The sequence below is a fragment of the Alosa alosa genome, chromosome 13 (assembly GCF_017589495.1).
Source record: "Alosa alosa isolate M-15738 ecotype Scorff River chromosome 13, AALO_Geno_1.1, whole genome shotgun sequence".
In the NCBI taxonomy this organism is placed as follows: Eukaryota; Metazoa; Chordata; class Actinopteri; order Clupeiformes; family Clupeidae; genus Alosa; species Alosa alosa.
In genome coordinates, this window is record NC_063201.1 from 30,460,763 (window position 1) to 30,476,617 (window position 15,855).

Consider the following 15,855-nt stretch of genomic DNA (forward strand, 5'->3'; position numbering starts at 1 on the left):
ATTGTGTCAGGGCAGCAGTGTAGTGGTGAATGATAGAAAATTAATGTAACAGAAAAAAATCAAGAAGGTTTGTGAGAAGAAAGCGGTTTGGCTCTGAATGCTGAGGGCAAGTATCTGCCCTCCGGTGGATAAAATGTGCCATGTGTGGAAAACACAATCCAGCCGTGAACCCTCCCCACACAACTAAATGCCCCTTCCTCCACAGACCACAGAGATCATCCGATCCTTTCCCATTCCGTGCCTATTGTCTATTGTCTGAGTCAGCTGTAACCAAAACAGCACGAATAAACGAGACAATTCATGAAACAAAACACACATTCATCACAAGGCCACATGTATACTCTGTGTGAGCCCAACTGTGTGTTCTGCAGGACAAAAACAACCACATGTATTTATCCTACTGTCATTTGTCATTAAATGAAAGAATTCTTAGTAAGCCAATATATACCTTAAATACATGCCCTGGGGATTGCGTGTGGTTCACCAGTGACTTGCTGAATGACAGAATGACATTGTCATTGCTCTGTGGTGCATTTCCTGAGGGCTCTCTTGAGCAAGTACCATCTAAGAGCACGAGACTCACTTAGAACACTCTCTTTCATCATATTGTGGCAGCTCAATGACTATTGGGAAATGTGTCAGTTTGAATGCGACCAGGGTACCAGTGTGTGCACATTCCAGTGTGTGCACGGCAGCTGTACACCACTCTTGGATGTGACTTTACAAAAGCAAATGCTATTACAACATGAATGTTTCAAACCTTTAATCAACCAGTGAATGTTGGTAAAAAACACATGACATTCAATAGGGTGAACAAAAAAGTATAGGAATACTACGAGTAACACATATGAACAACACAGCAGTGTTATTGTACCTAAAGAAAGTTAGAAATGAAAAAAAAAAAAATGTAACAAAACAAAAGTTAAGAGTACTATTTGGTGTAAACAGTAGCAGATTCTCAAAATATGTTTCACCTTCAAAGTGCTTCTAGAGGATTTGGTAGGGCATGGACAAAAGGTGCATACTTAAAGATATCTAAAATGTAAAACCTTAAGGTCAATAAGTTTAATGATAATTGGATAACTGGCATTTGACCTTTCCCTGCTACATACTCAACCCATCTTTAAGACTGGATGGGAGTGCACTTTTAAGGATGGGATCAAGGCAGTGGTACCACAGGATCAGTCATTTTTACGCCATGTTCCTGAGGTGTGTGTGAGTGTGTGAGAGAGAGTGTGTGTGTGTGTGTATGTGCACACCCAAAGTATCAGGCATACACCCTGGTTGAGAAACTTTCTACCGATAAAGGTTGAAGAGTGAGGTGAACATTCTGAACCTTATGTTAAGAGGCAGACTACTAAACAGTAATATGTCCTACCATCCAAATAAAATTACTTTTGTTTTCAAGTAACACGCTATTCAGACCTTGACATTCCTTAAACTCAACACATGAAGTTCTACTGAGCCATTTGTAAGATTTACATTTTAAGAGGTAAATGTCCCATTCCGATGCAGTTACAGCATGGAGCTGTAAAAGCCTTTCATGGACAGTTGTGCCCATTCTTTTGACCGTAAGTGATACGTTGGCATGTTAAGGGCGAAAGAGGCAAATAGCATGTAGATCTGTGGTAATACTTAACTGGGAGCAGAATGATTCCACTGCGACATACAAATAATTGCACACACGAACAAGAGAGCCACCCTTGAGTGGAGAGTAAGTGAGTTTGTTAATTTAAATGTGTTTCGGTGTGCCATTATATCTGCTATGCTATTGACAAAAGGCCATCACTCAAAACTGTTCAAGTCCTATCCTACTAATGTATAAGCAAACAAAGAGGATGTGCAAATGTGTGTGCTTAGAGTGTGCAATGTGTATGTGCATGGGTAACACATGACAGGCCAGAACACCTTTGCCTGACGAGATCTACATAACAGACTCCAAGGCAGCATTCATAGATAAGACATGACAGAGCATTCTCAAAACTATTGAGACCTTTAGATGGACACGGATAGTGTCCTAAACCCTCTGGAGGCGTCTGACCAGCACTAGCCAGTGCCAGCGCTCTTTTATATTAGGGCAACCGTTTCAGCAAAACTCATCTGCCAAACAAATTCATCAGAATCACTAAATCGCACATCCCCAAAGGAATAAACCTGATTGGTTATGTCATTTCAGATAGAGTAACTTGTCTCTCTGGGCAAGTTCACAGAGAGCAAAAGCAATAAATAAGCTCTTCATAGAGTAGCTTTCAGTCATTATCAAAATTCCAAAGGGCACAGCTAAGGGTGGGATCAGATACTTAACTGTGACCAAAACACCACTGACTCAGTGGTGTGACAGACGAGGTATTCAAAGCTGGACCTGGTGCTCTAACTGAAGACAATGTTTAAGATGGGGCTTCAATTAGGACCATGGTACTAACATTTGTTTATACTAGTGTACTAGTGTGAGTGGCATCTCACCAAAAGCTGCTTTAACATGGTGTCTCATTGCAGGTTTAAAACTGGTTTGCAGCAGAGTGCCAGTCTAAAGTTGGTTTAGCGTTAGAAAGCTAGTTTAGTCAATGTCAGCATTGTTAGGTGACTGGCATCTGCTTATTGGGCTGAGCTGAGGTCAGCCGTGGTTGACGCCCTGTGGTCCTTGGCAGGGGAAGCTCAGAGGAAACGCCCATTGGAGAAAAGACGGTCTTGCCACAATGACCTCTAATGGAAGAGGAGGAGGAGGAGGAGGAGGAGGAGGAGGAGAAGAAGGGTGGTCTGCTCTAGGTGCCTCGGCACAGCCACTGCTGAGCGGCGCGAGAGACCCCTCGGGGATGGTACACCGCCATGGCATCAGAGAGGAGTGAGACGGAGAGAGAGAGAGATGACAACAGACACACTGCAGACATGTCACCCACTTCTTCACTCACTCCCTTCCTTCAGCACCGTCGGCGTGTCCATGAACGGCCTGACAGAGAGAGAGAGAGAGAGAGAGAGAGAGAGAGAGAGGAATAACTGAGAAAGGAAAAGAGGCAGTTTAACATATTTTAAAGAATTGATGAAAGAATGATTACTGCTATGTCTATAAGTACATCAAAATAAAATAATACATTCTATGGGAACAGGAAGACTAGCTTCAGGCTGTTTGCAAATGTAGGAGTGCATGCACAGGTGTAGTGTGAGTGACTGTGTGTGTGTGTGTGTGTGTGTGTACCTCTGGTAGCTCTGTATTGGAGTGGCCTGTGCGCTGCTGGGACTCATTAGCATGGCGCTGTAGATGTTGGACGCCACCACCAGGATGCAGAGCAAGATTGGCCCGATGATGGCCCCCTCCAGGCCCAGATAGTACGCGCCGCCCGCAACCGCCAGACCCGTCAGGTACGGATGCCCTCCACTAAACACACACACACACACACACATTTTACCATAATATACTGAGTACTTGAATGCAGCTCGGCCTAACAGATTGATCCTCAGGCCTTTCATTCAATTAGCTTTCACCCTGTCAGTATGTTTAACTATCTCTCTGCTGCTAACACACATTCATGGCTGCACGCAACTAGCAAGGAAACTCAAATTCACAGCACACCATGTTTGGTTTGCCATTAGTATCCAGAGCACATGGGCAGGACTCCAGTGCTCGTGCAAACACACATGCGCCCCCAGTCTGGCACGCTGGGTTCTTTATTCTGTCTGATGATTTTGGCTGAGGGGCTCATTTTCACCTGCTCACTCAGCCGCCTGCCTCTCTCTTAATTAACTCCAGCTTGTTAGGAATTCTGATTGGAATGAGGGCTTGTTAAATATTCATGCAGAGGGGAGAACAGAGTCTGCATTCCAAACAGGGAGTGGAGGAGCTCACCCACACCGTCTAACTCACGGCACTGACACACACACAAACAATTATGGCATTGTTAACATCAAGTTTTAAAGTATGCACATATTACATATGTCACTCATAGAAGTACTATTTTCTCTCTCTCGCACACACACACACACACACATACACACACACACAAACACACATACCCTGAGATGTCAGAGTAGATGGCGGTGTCCACACAGTATGTGGGCAGCAGGTGGATGACCAGCAGGAGCAGCGCTTTCAATCCCTCCCCCTGAGCCAGCCACAGGTCCAGCACCGCTGGCAGAGCTGCCCAGTACGTCCCCAAAAATGGCACAGCACCCAGGATAGCAGCCATGGCTAACCCAGCGACACCGAGAAGAGAGAGAGAAGAGATGGAAAGAGAGGGGCAGACAGACAGATATTTAGCTCAACTTGTTAAAGTCAAGCGCTAGTCAGACGGTGACGCTGCCGCTGCTCCACCACACCTGCTAATGAGAGACCACTGCCATTCACACAAGCGCACACTGCACTACTCTCATGAAAAGGGTTGGGCAAGTCCATATTTGAGCAGCATCATAATGGAGGATGTGAAGTATAGAGAGAAGAGAGAGAGAGGGAGGGAGGGAGGGAGAGGGAGAGGGAGAGAGGGAAAGCCACTGAGCAGGAAGGGAGACACAGAGAGCAGAATGATGATAAACTGGGCAGATGGCTGCTCTATGCATGAGTAAACAGAGTCTGTCTGACAAACAAACAAACCAACCAACCAACCCAAGTAAGGCCACTAGGGGTGACATCCTCTGCCTATCCACACACCTGAGCAGAGGGACAGAGCAGGCGGGTGGGGACTGAGGAGAATAACCATGCAACCCAATCCCATTTACAGACAGTGCTGGGTCTGTGTGTGTGTGTGTGTGTGTGTGTGTGTGTGTGTGTGTGTGTGTGTGTGTGTGTGTGTGTGTGTGCGCGCACGTGCGTGCGTGTGTGAGAAGTATATCAGCTGTCTTCCATGTGGCCACCTCCAGCAGCCGGACCGGGCCGGAGAGGTTTAAATATAGGACGCGCATGTGTTGGAGTGCATACGGCCACAGTATGCTGACAGTAGGTGCGACCGGGCCCTTGGCACGGAGGAACCTCCGGGTGACATCAGCCTCGCACTGACTGAGCGCGCTCGGTTTCCGCTCTGCTAAGCCCTGGTCCCAGAGCCGTGCCAAGGAGTCTCCCACTCAGGATCTGGCCCACACCTAATCCCTGACTCACTGGGCCTCCAGACACAGCGCCATGCGCTAACCGCACTTGTATGGGACTGTATGGGTGATATAATAAGCACAATGGATATTTTGACACTTGTATCTTCAAATCACCACCAGCTAATTGTATGGTTTAATCAACAAAAACACAATAACAATTAAACTTTTCTGTCAACTAAAAATATTACACAAGTTTGCCATACAGTATATGTTTAAGCTTTGTAAATTAGGTGACTTTATCCATACAGACAGTCAGTCACACTTAATCAGAATGCATTCAAAGAACATTTTTTGACAACAATTCTCGTGTCATCAACTGTGTTCACAGGAAATACTTCCTGGTCTCTAATACTTCCGAGTCTCTCTGTCGGAGATCTGAGAGGGACAGACCAAGGCAGCAGGGCCACTTGGGCTGGGAGAAGGTGGGTGTGTTTGGCATGCATGTCATGAGCCTGACCCACCTGAGGGAATGAAGACGATGTTGATGCCGAAGACAGTGTGTGTAAGCCACGTGTAGAGACCGTAGAAGCCTGCCATCTTCAGTGATGCATCAAACACCCCCCTGCAGAGACCCCATCACACACACACACACACACACACACACACACACACATACACACACACACACACACACACACACACTCACACAAAATAGACTCCTTCTTAAGATTTTGTATCTGTCCACACAGTCAGGATAGCAGATACATTTTTATGCAAACATTATGCAAGCATAGAGGAACATATGAAGAAAACATTTCAGTGAAAAGAAGTGTATTGTACAACAAAGTGAGAAAACAACAGAGGGAAGAGAGGAGAGAGAAGAGAAGAGAAGAGAAGAGACTGAGGGAAGAGAGGAGAGAGAAGAGAAGAGAAGAGACTGAGGGAAGAGAGGAGAAGAGAAGAGAAGAGACTGAGGGAAGAGAGGAGAGAGAAGAGAAGAGAAGAGACTGAGGGAAGAGAGGGGAGAGAAGAGACGAGAAGAGACTGAGGGAAGAGAGGAGAGAGAAGAGAAGAGACTGAGGGAAGAGAGGAGAGAGAAGAGAAGAGACTGAGGGAAGAGAGGGGAGAAGAGAAGAGACTGAGGGAGGAATGCAATCAGCAGACACACAACAAACAACAATGTGCTTTGTGACTCAATGGCTCCCTCCTGTGCCTACCACTAGGAACTGCAACATCTGCTGAACATGTGCGAGTATGCTAACATGTTGGCAGCATATGGAAGTAATATTGTGTGTGTCCGTGGAGGTGTATTTCAGGACACACCTGATGGCCTCCTCCACTGACTGGCCGATGATGTTGGACGAGGGCCCGGGCTGAGACAGAGGGGTGAGGCTGATCACCCATTTGACTGGCTTATAGTACTCTCCACTGGAGCTCAGCAGGTAGAAGAGTGTGGTCAGGAAGATCACCTGCACATCAACAGGACACACACACACAAGAAAGGAAGAGAGAGAGAGAGAGAGAGAGAGAGAGAGAGAGAGAGAGAGAGAGAGAGAAATCTGTTCAGCCAATTAGAGCAACAAACCACTCAGCGTGTGTGTGATTGTACATAACCATTAGCTGTAAGAATATCACATTTCCCTTAGCTGCTTTCTAAGACCTCTGTGCTACGCTGTGCTATGTTCTATATATAAATTACATTATTTCTCAACTCAACTGCCTTAGTTTAACTAAAATGTGTTATCTACTAAAACAGTATAAACTAAACGAAAATGTTTTATCTACTAAAACGGTATAAGTAAGTAGTATAAGTATATATACTCTTTTGATCCCGTGAGGGAAATTTAGTCTCTGCATTTATCCCAATCCGTGAATTAGTAAAACACACACAGCACACCGTAAACACACAGTGAGGTGAAGGACACACTAATCCCGGCGCAGTGAGCTGCCTGCAACAACAGCGGCGCTCGGGGAGCAGTGAGTGGTTAGGTGCCTTGCTCAAGGGCACTTCAGCTGTGCCTACTGGTCGGGGTTCGAGCTGGCAACCCTCCGGTTACAAGTCCGAAGCGCTAACCAGCGCTCACCACAACTGCTGCCCACAACAAGCGGTCTCTCAACTGTCTTCTGAGTATGGCCAATCAGCATAAGAGTTTTCAGTGGTTATTGGTCATGAGGTATTTGCAACTGAGGTAACAGCTCCTCCTTCTACTTACAGTATGTTAGTGCTAACATAGCAAATACTACTGAAATGACCGAGTGCCGTTCCTCCCTCTTGATGTGTCCATATATGTGTGTGTGGTTACACGTGTTATTATTACAAAAATGTTGTCCTTTAACTTGACAAACTTCATCATGTGCCTTAAATCTACTAGTTTCAAATAATATCTTTGACAGTATTGTATAAAACTATACTTTACATCTTATTATACATTATACTGTACATATTAGTATAATACCAATTACATATGCAACGTCATCATGAAAGCAGACTGAGAGAGTTACCAGAGACAAAACAAAGTTGAGTAGCGCCGTGCCGCTGTGAAATAGGACCGTTAACAGAGTGGTCGTTGTAGAGATGAGAAGTCCCAAGTTTCGACTCATCACTATCCACAAAGACTCCAAAATCTGCCAAACATTCAACACATACATTAAAACACACACAGTGTCCACAAATCTGCTAGGATTAATAGTACTGTTTCTAAAACACTTTTTCACACTCTCTCACAAAAGCAAAAGACTACTGGGCCCATATAAAAGGAGATCTCACATCAAATCAAATCAAATAATGATCAAAGATGCTTTATTTACATGAATGAATGAATGAATGAATGAATGAATGAATGAATGAAGTCATTGTTGCCAAAGCTTACTTATTAGGTAGCTGAAGGTGTAGTGTGCTCACCCCCACCCTCACTCACTCACCGATAGAAGGGTCTCAATGTTCTCCTGCAGGAAGGAGGCCAGATCCTGCCAGTCCAAAATGTCCCCCAGCCAGCTGTTCTGTCTCTGCACATGCCACTTATGGTGGCGGTGCCGTCCTGTGTGTGTGGCATTCTGCAACACAACCCCACTGGGTGAGTGAGTGAGTGTGTGTGTGTGTGTGTGTGTGTGTGTGTTACATAGATCTGATATACGAGTTTCTGTATGTCAGAGAGAGAGAGCAAAGTAGTAGAAAACCTTACCTTCACAAACCAAGAGTGGTACAATCGGTCCCAGAGTTCCAGCACCTGCTTCTCTATGACTGCTGTGTGATTCACCTTGTCCCCCAACATTTTGTGTAGCTGCTCAGCACCATACGAGGACATCACACATATGAATGAGGACAATGAATGAGAACAATGCAGACACGCGCCATACATACCCCCTTCTAAGATCACAAACTTTATCACCTAAACACAAACTTCACACCGTCACCTTATGTGTTATCCATTCTCGACCATGTTGGTAGACATTGGTTGCAGCCGAGTTTAAGGCATTCTGAACAACTCGTGCCTCTGGAAGCCAGCTGCATGCACACACACGCACACACACACACACACACACACACACACACACAAAAAAAAAAAAAAACATAGACGCAAATACACAGACACACAAACATTAGAGATTAAAAATTATTTTCATTTTCATCATTTTGTAAAGTGCTTTGTACTGTGCACTACAAAATGTTCCTAATAATGGGAGTGCTTGCAGTGTGCATAGTCTCAGAAAGTGTGAGCGATATCTTTCTTCATGTCGTTATCGTTATAGTTTATGTGTGAACGTCGTCATTCATATTAATGAAAACAATATTTCTCTACAGTTATCGTTATAGTCATCGTTGTTGGTGTGAACGGCCCTTTACAGTGTCTTACTTTGCCCACTCTGGGTGGTTGGAGACCGTCTCATTGATCAGGTTACTTGTGACCTCAACGATGTGGACACTCTCATGGTGGACCTACACATCAGAGGTCAGACAGTCAGAATGGTGCTGCAGAACACACACTGTGGCCTTTGAGATGTTGTAAACGACTATGATGCAGTACGGTAAGCCAGTGGGGACACAATACCATGACTGTGAGCAGCAGGGCCATCAGCAGAGTCCCAGTAACAAGCAGACAGATGATGAAGATGCTAATAAGTTTATCCAGGCAACGTTCCAGCCACACGATGATCTGTACAGAGAGAGAGAGAGAGAGAGGACACGCAGAGTGACGGAGAAGGTGGAAAGGAGAGAGCAAAACACGGAGGACAAATTAGACAAAACTTTTTTGAAATGTCCATGTGTACATGTGTGTCTGTGTGCGTGTGCGCCCATGTGAACTTAAGAGACCTCTCGGGTTCTTGTTCCAGCCCGGTGAGACCCAGTGGCCCTGAAAACCATGAGTCGGCATTCGCCTCGTCACCTCACTGCATATGCACACACGCAAACACACATCACCTGGTAAAACAGACATGCTGATTATTAAGTCATCGTGGGGTCTTAGTAAGTTGGTATTTCATAGCTGTGTCCTTACAGGAGGGGGAACACAGCTAATGCAATGGAAGGCTGTTAGTACCAATTTCCATGCGTTACGCAGGAGAAAATCCCCTCGCACATCAACACTGACACTAATACCAGTGTCCTCCTCGCTGCACAAATGTCATTTAGCTCTGACGCAACACACATGGAGGTTATGAAGTTCTACTGATCCCCTGAAGCCTTCTAATGCAGTTAATCTATTAAGGGTTGGACCAGTACTGCGAAGAATTGCATTACTGTTTACTATAAGCTGGGATTCACACAAAGAGAAAACACTGATCCTGTTAATCATAGAAATAGAATACCTAAGACATGTTCTTATTGATGTCAACACTATATGCTCAGGCATGCTTTGTTAAATACGTTCAATAATTATATCATATTCAATAAGAGGCATAGCGGCATTGAATGGCATCAAGGACTTACATAAAAATCCATAGTTCTGAACACTGAAGTGGCGGTATTGCTAGTCTAGGTATTCTATTTCTGTGCTGGAAACCCTCACCAAGACAGTCCTCCTTGGATACGGTATCCAGAGAGGAGACCCAGTAGGCCCCTACAACTGACGCACAGTTTTTGGGCCTTCACCCAATTTTACCATTACCGTGGTTCCAGCAGGGCATCTGGCTGCGACTGCCACAAAGCAGAGCACACACACACACACACACACACACACACACACACACACACACACACACACACACACACACACACACACACACACACACACACACACACACACACACACACACACACACACACACACACACACACACACACTACACAAAACCATACAGAGGAGCTGTGGAAAGGTCTTCCTCCAAACTTTGCAGAGTCAAACAGCGCACCTCTGTGAGAGCACAAATAAACTCTCTTTGGCTGTGAGTGTATGAGGAAACTGGATGGCTTGTGCATGTATCTGAATATTTACATGGTAAGAGTGATTATGTGTACAGTAATGAGCGCGTGTGTGTGTGTGTGTGTGTATGCTGGTGCACAGCTGAGTGTGTTGACCAGAGGCCCTATGCATGCCCTTCCACAGCTCCAGTGCAGCACTCAGTCAGCGCGAGCAGCAAAAGCGTGTGATTCAGCAGAGCCAGAGATGGAGGGATGGCAGAGGATGAGTAAAAGCATCAGTCCAAGCCTCTAATGTGTGCGCGCACACACACACACACACACACACACACACACACACAGCCACAGCCACTCTTTCACACGTTCCCTTTCGTTCTTTGGCTGATCCTATCTGTTCCGGACTATTGTTGAGGGTCTTTACCTGCTGGTTAAGCCAATGCCAGAGCTTTGGGGAGACAAACGAGAGAGACAAACGAGGGATTAGAGAGAAAGCAGAGAAAACGAGTGCAGTCTGAGCAGCACATCACATGGTTTCCAGGCTGGGGGACGAGATCAGTTTAGATTAGGTGTGGGAGTGGGAGGGCCACAAGGAGGGTGAGGAGGGACAGGCTTGTGATTGGACAAAAACTTGGGGAAAAAATGAAAAGTAACCATCAGGGGTACGTTTCCCAAAACCATAGTTGCTAACCTGTTAGCAATTTAGTTGGTTGGCAATGGGAAATTGCATTGCAACCAACAAAGTTGCTGACTTACTTAGCAACTATAGTTTTGGGAAGCGTGCCCCTGTCCAGTGCCGTCTCATGTGGCAGACTTGGGGTAGAGGTGGTAGGGAGGCACACTACTGAGGGAGGAGCATCATCAAGGCATCACAACAATACGTGAGGCGTTCACACACACACACATGGTGAGGTGCTGAAACTTACTCTGAAGCTTATCGGTCCAGCTGTGCAAGTTCCCACAACATGTCTTAGTCAGACAACATTAAAACTACCCATGTAAACCCACGGAACTAGTACATGTATCTGGACAGTCCTCTGCCAGTCATGACACAGGCATTGGCATGTTCACTGTGGAGTGTGGTGCTGAGCTCAAGAAACACTTGGCTTGCAGAATCTTACTCAAGTGTGTCTTCCCAGAATGATATCAGTGAATGATATCAAAACTATTTTTTTTCCCCTGAGACCACAAGACTCAGGAAATCCCCTGATATCCAGGGATTCTGCCATGAAACATAAAACACTCCACTGAGGCATTCACACTTGCCCTTGCATAAACACACACACACACACACACACACACACACACTCACTATTCACCCTTAACACATGGGCTAGACCTGTTTACGAGAAGGGGGGACATGATAAGGCCTTAACAACAGTGACAGGAGCCTGGTGTAAGGGACACGATCTGACAGTGGGAAAGGCCACGAGGGGTGTTACCTTGGTGTCAACGCGGAGCAGGAACTGAGAGAGGCCCCTGATTGGTCCAGGCAGAAGTACTTCCTGTCTTTCTCCAACGAATTGCTGAAGTCTGACCCACCAGGAAGACAGACTGCGCTCTGCAAAACCCTTCAGACCAAAGCGCACTATGGCTTTTTTCAGAAGCCACACTAGAACACACACACACACACGCACACATATGCAGATTCAGGTTAGGGACCAAAAATGGGCCGTCATGACAAAACCTCAAACATCTGAACAAACCAAACAACACAAACTTTCAGACACTCTGTATTTGAGTGGGTTATGTAGCTTGGTGTCAAACACACACATACAGTTCATCAATGTATTTTGCTGAAACCATTCAATGTAACGCACCTATAAACTTAATAAAAGCAAACACAACACACACACACACACACACACACACACACAGGGATGGAAGAGAGAGAGAGAGAAAGAGAAAAAGACTGTACCAGCTACGGGTATGGGGAGCAGCTGTATGATCCACAGGTTGAGGAATATCTGTACCACAACGAAGGCCCATCCCAGCAGCACAAAGTAGATGTCACTGGCCCTCTTCTTCTGACGTATGGCACCCAGCTCTGGACGCGCACGACTGCGCCCCTGTCCTCCAAATGGCCCAGGTCCGTCCATTGAGTCTGGAGGTGGGAAAGACCATCTCACAGTCAGTTCAATGGACTTGCATGTGCATGTGTGACATGTTTGTGGTCTGAATGTGTGACATGTTTGTGGTCTGAATGTGTGACATGTTTGTGGTCTGAATGTGTGTGTGTGTGTGTGTGTGTGTGTGTGTGTGTGTGTGTGTGTGTGTGTGTGTGTGTACCTTGTGGTGGTGCTGTGTCACTCTTCTCTTCCTCTCCTTTAGGTTGTGCATGAGTGCTGCAGGATATGGCCATGAAAAGGGTGCTGGCAGCAAATGACAACACCTGCCCTGACAACTCAGCTGGAGGGAGAGAGAGAGGTAGGAAGACAGATTGAGGAAGTCAGGGAGAGATAAACCGTTCAGTTTCACAAGGAATGCATCTGAAGTGTTAGAACTTGAACTCTTGAGACTCGAGGCTGCTTACTTCTACCAGGTGTGGGTTGCTTCTCTTGTGACCCAATGAAGAGCAGTACCACTGCTACTACAAACACAGGAACTCTCCACGACCCTGCCAAAGACACTGAGATAGAGGTGTGTGTGGGGGGAGGGGGGATTGAGGGGAGAGAGAGATAAGAGGAAGAGAGATAGTACGTCAAATACAGGGAGAGGAATACAGCAGGACTGTAAAATGGGTCAGCTCAATGCCAGAATGACTAACAGAAATGTGAGCACCTAGGTGTATTGCGTAGGCAGTATTTGAACTCTCCAAATGTGTGGCAACTGACAATGTCAAAGGCCTAAATATATGTGCTCTGCAAGCATGTGGGTCTGTGACCATTTTATCAGAAAGATCAAAAGTTCCCCCTTTACTTCACTCACTAAATATAGAATCTATGACCCAGGGCTATAACAAGAACCATGACCTTCAGCACACACACACACACACACCAGTATGAGGGGTGAAGTGGAGAGAAGCTGAAGCTGAAAGTCACAGTGTACTTATGTTTGTGAGTGTGTATAATTGTGTATATGCTAATGGTTTGCCCCTCACCAAGGTAGAATATGAGAATAGTCCACACAGGAACAGACATGGTCCGCAGGTAACCCTCCATCCCTGGGGTCCACTTGAAGGCCACTGCCAGAACATAGCCAACCACTAAGGTGCCCACCTGATTGAGTCCCAGAGAACACCACTCTCATATTCAGCTTTTGTGCCACTCTTTCATATACCACACCACAAGATACCAATTCAATCAGGAATTAGGTTGTCAAGCTCCTAATTATAATACTACATCCTCATTCAACATGGGTTACAGAGGAAAATACAACCCTTCTATTAGGTTAGTTAACAGTCAGTCACTCCAACGTGCAGATGGTCACATGAAGATTCTTCAAGAGACAAATATAGAAACATTTGGGAACAGAAGGCTGAACTGAATGACATATTACCACGCCCTCTTCCTCCCGACAAGCCAAAACACCATTGAAAGTGACAGGACAGGGACAATAGCGTCACGCCCATTGTGTGACCCATGCTAGCAATCACTTTGTACTTACCCACACGGCGCTGAAGCAATCCAGTGCAAGAGAGATGGCAGTCCAGACGTGTCCGAGGATTACCTGCATTCCAATGAGGCTCCAGGACAGGTATAGCACATACAGTAACGGAGCTCCTGCAAATATGACCAGTAGTACTTTCAACCGTTCCAGCACCAATGTACCCAGCATGTCAACAACATAATTGACACACCACACCGGAACTAACAACGTCCCCAGTACCACCGGGGTTCCCGTCTCCTCAAGTCCATGAAGCCAAGAGCGGCAGACACGGGCAAGAGAGTGCTTGAACGGATGCAGGAAAGTTCCGCACAGCACGGCCCAAAGCAGCGGACGAAGGAACGCCTCCAAGATGAAGTAAACTAGCACCGCAGCTCCGCAACAGATCGCAACAAAAATCATCGCCCCGGTGTTGTAGAAGGCCTGTTTGATGTTTTTGTCGAACTTAAGAGAGGCCGTTGGCTGACCCAGCAGTTGACTGACCATTCCAACGGCAGGTTGCATTGATTCGCTAAAGGACACATAGCGCGGCCGAGCCGAGAGGGGTGTTTCGGCCTCCGGAGCTCCAGCAACGGCCGGCTCCTCCTCTAGTCCGGAGCCCTCCGTGTCAGCCATGTTCGTAGTCTAGTAGGCTACTCCGGTGTGTCTCCGAAGATACCAACACCACGGCCTCATTGGGGGAAATGGGGAGGGAGGAGGGATGGAAAGGAAGGAGGGACAACGTAAACACGGAAGAGGGCAAATTGGGAAATGGTGTTTTTCATACCCCGAGTCCTGGCTAAACTAACCATACTAAATAATAACTGTTGGCATAGAAACTTCCCGTGAAAGAATGATAAACAAATTCTTTCAGAGACACTTTCTAGATCACATTGACAAATAATAGCTGATAGCCTACCTATCATAGCCGATCATAGCCTATGTAATTTATGTAAAATATAAGCTGTGCCTGCTACTGAAACTTTGTAAAGAAGGCTAGCCTAGCCATAGACAGTAAAATATCCAGACTACCTTGATGGGGCAGGCCTACGTAAGCATATGCTGGTCTTTACAAAAAAGAACAACAACACTACAACACGCCTTGCATTTTTCCCATGAACCCAGTGTTCCCACAGGTCATGGAATTTCTGGAATATCATGGAATTTGTCAAATCTATTCCAGACATGGAATATCAGGGAATTTTGTTGTGACAGTTTAAAATGTAGGCTAGGCCTACTTGCCAGAATTAATTAACAAATATATTGTCATGCAGAATTAGTGGTTTATTAGCCTTACTAGTGGTTAATTAGCTCAACATTGTTTATTCAATGCTGATTTATTCATCTCCCACTCTAAAAAAGTAAAAGATTCTTGAACACTACGCGATTGCTCTGAAATTTTTGGTCTATATATTAGGCCTATACCAGTCATTGTATTGTAGGTCTTGGAAATTCAGGGGTTTTTTTCAGGTTCAAGATTCCACACAACTTCTTGTACAGGCCATGATGGGACTTTTGCAATTCACTGTTAGCTGGCCTGCCTGCTTGTGTAGTAAGATTCTTAGCCTAAAACTGATTCAGAATGATGCAGCAAGCCTGGTCTTCAATCAGCCAAAGAGGACATATCCTAGTTACTCTTCATTGGCTCAACAAAACCTACAAGGACAACAGAAAACACCATGCCAATATCGTTGGCATATATAGAGGAATTCTGGTGGGGGAGGCTATAGATGCTGTGGTGGAACAGTGTGCTCCCATCCTGGTGGACCAAAGGGTAGCTGCTTCTCCCTCCACACGAGCTCTTGGCCTCACGTCTTTGGTCACAGGAGTATTTGTCCAAATATTTTTTGTTATACATTGTCATGGTTAAGAGATCATACTTTATACAGTAGGCCTATGCTAAA

General features: G+C 45.7%; 1 protein-coding gene across 2 annotated transcripts; it reads right to left on the reverse strand.

The window, feature by feature from the left end:
- Window positions 1–748: 748 nt before the first annotated feature.
- On the reverse strand, window positions 749–14,876 carry tmem245 (transmembrane protein 245). Of its 2 annotated transcripts, XM_048261680.1 has the most exons (18): window positions 13,973–14,876; window positions 13,467–13,584; window positions 12,900–12,995; window positions 12,656–12,775; window positions 12,285–12,470; window positions 11,809–11,978; window positions 10,791–10,814; window positions 9,063–9,167; window positions 8,868–8,950; window positions 8,428–8,518; window positions 8,196–8,294; window positions 7,936–8,067; window positions 7,516–7,638; window positions 6,337–6,482; window positions 5,535–5,635; window positions 4,009–4,183; window positions 3,194–3,373; window positions 749–2,947 (listed from the first exon to the last, which is right to left on the reverse strand). In XM_048261680.1, the coding sequence occupies exons 1-18, from the start codon at window positions 14,585–14,587 to the stop codon at window positions 2,902–2,904; spliced, it is 2,610 nt and encodes an 869-aa protein (XP_048117637.1). In that variant the 5' UTR covers window positions 14,588–14,876; the 3' UTR covers window positions 749–2,901. The 2 variants fall into 2 exon arrangements, with proteins under 2 accessions (XP_048117637.1, XP_048117638.1); XM_048261681.1 differs by lacking the exon at window positions 10,791–10,814 and having other exon boundaries at window positions 13,973–14,875.
- Window positions 14,877–15,855: the final 979 nt, after the last annotated feature.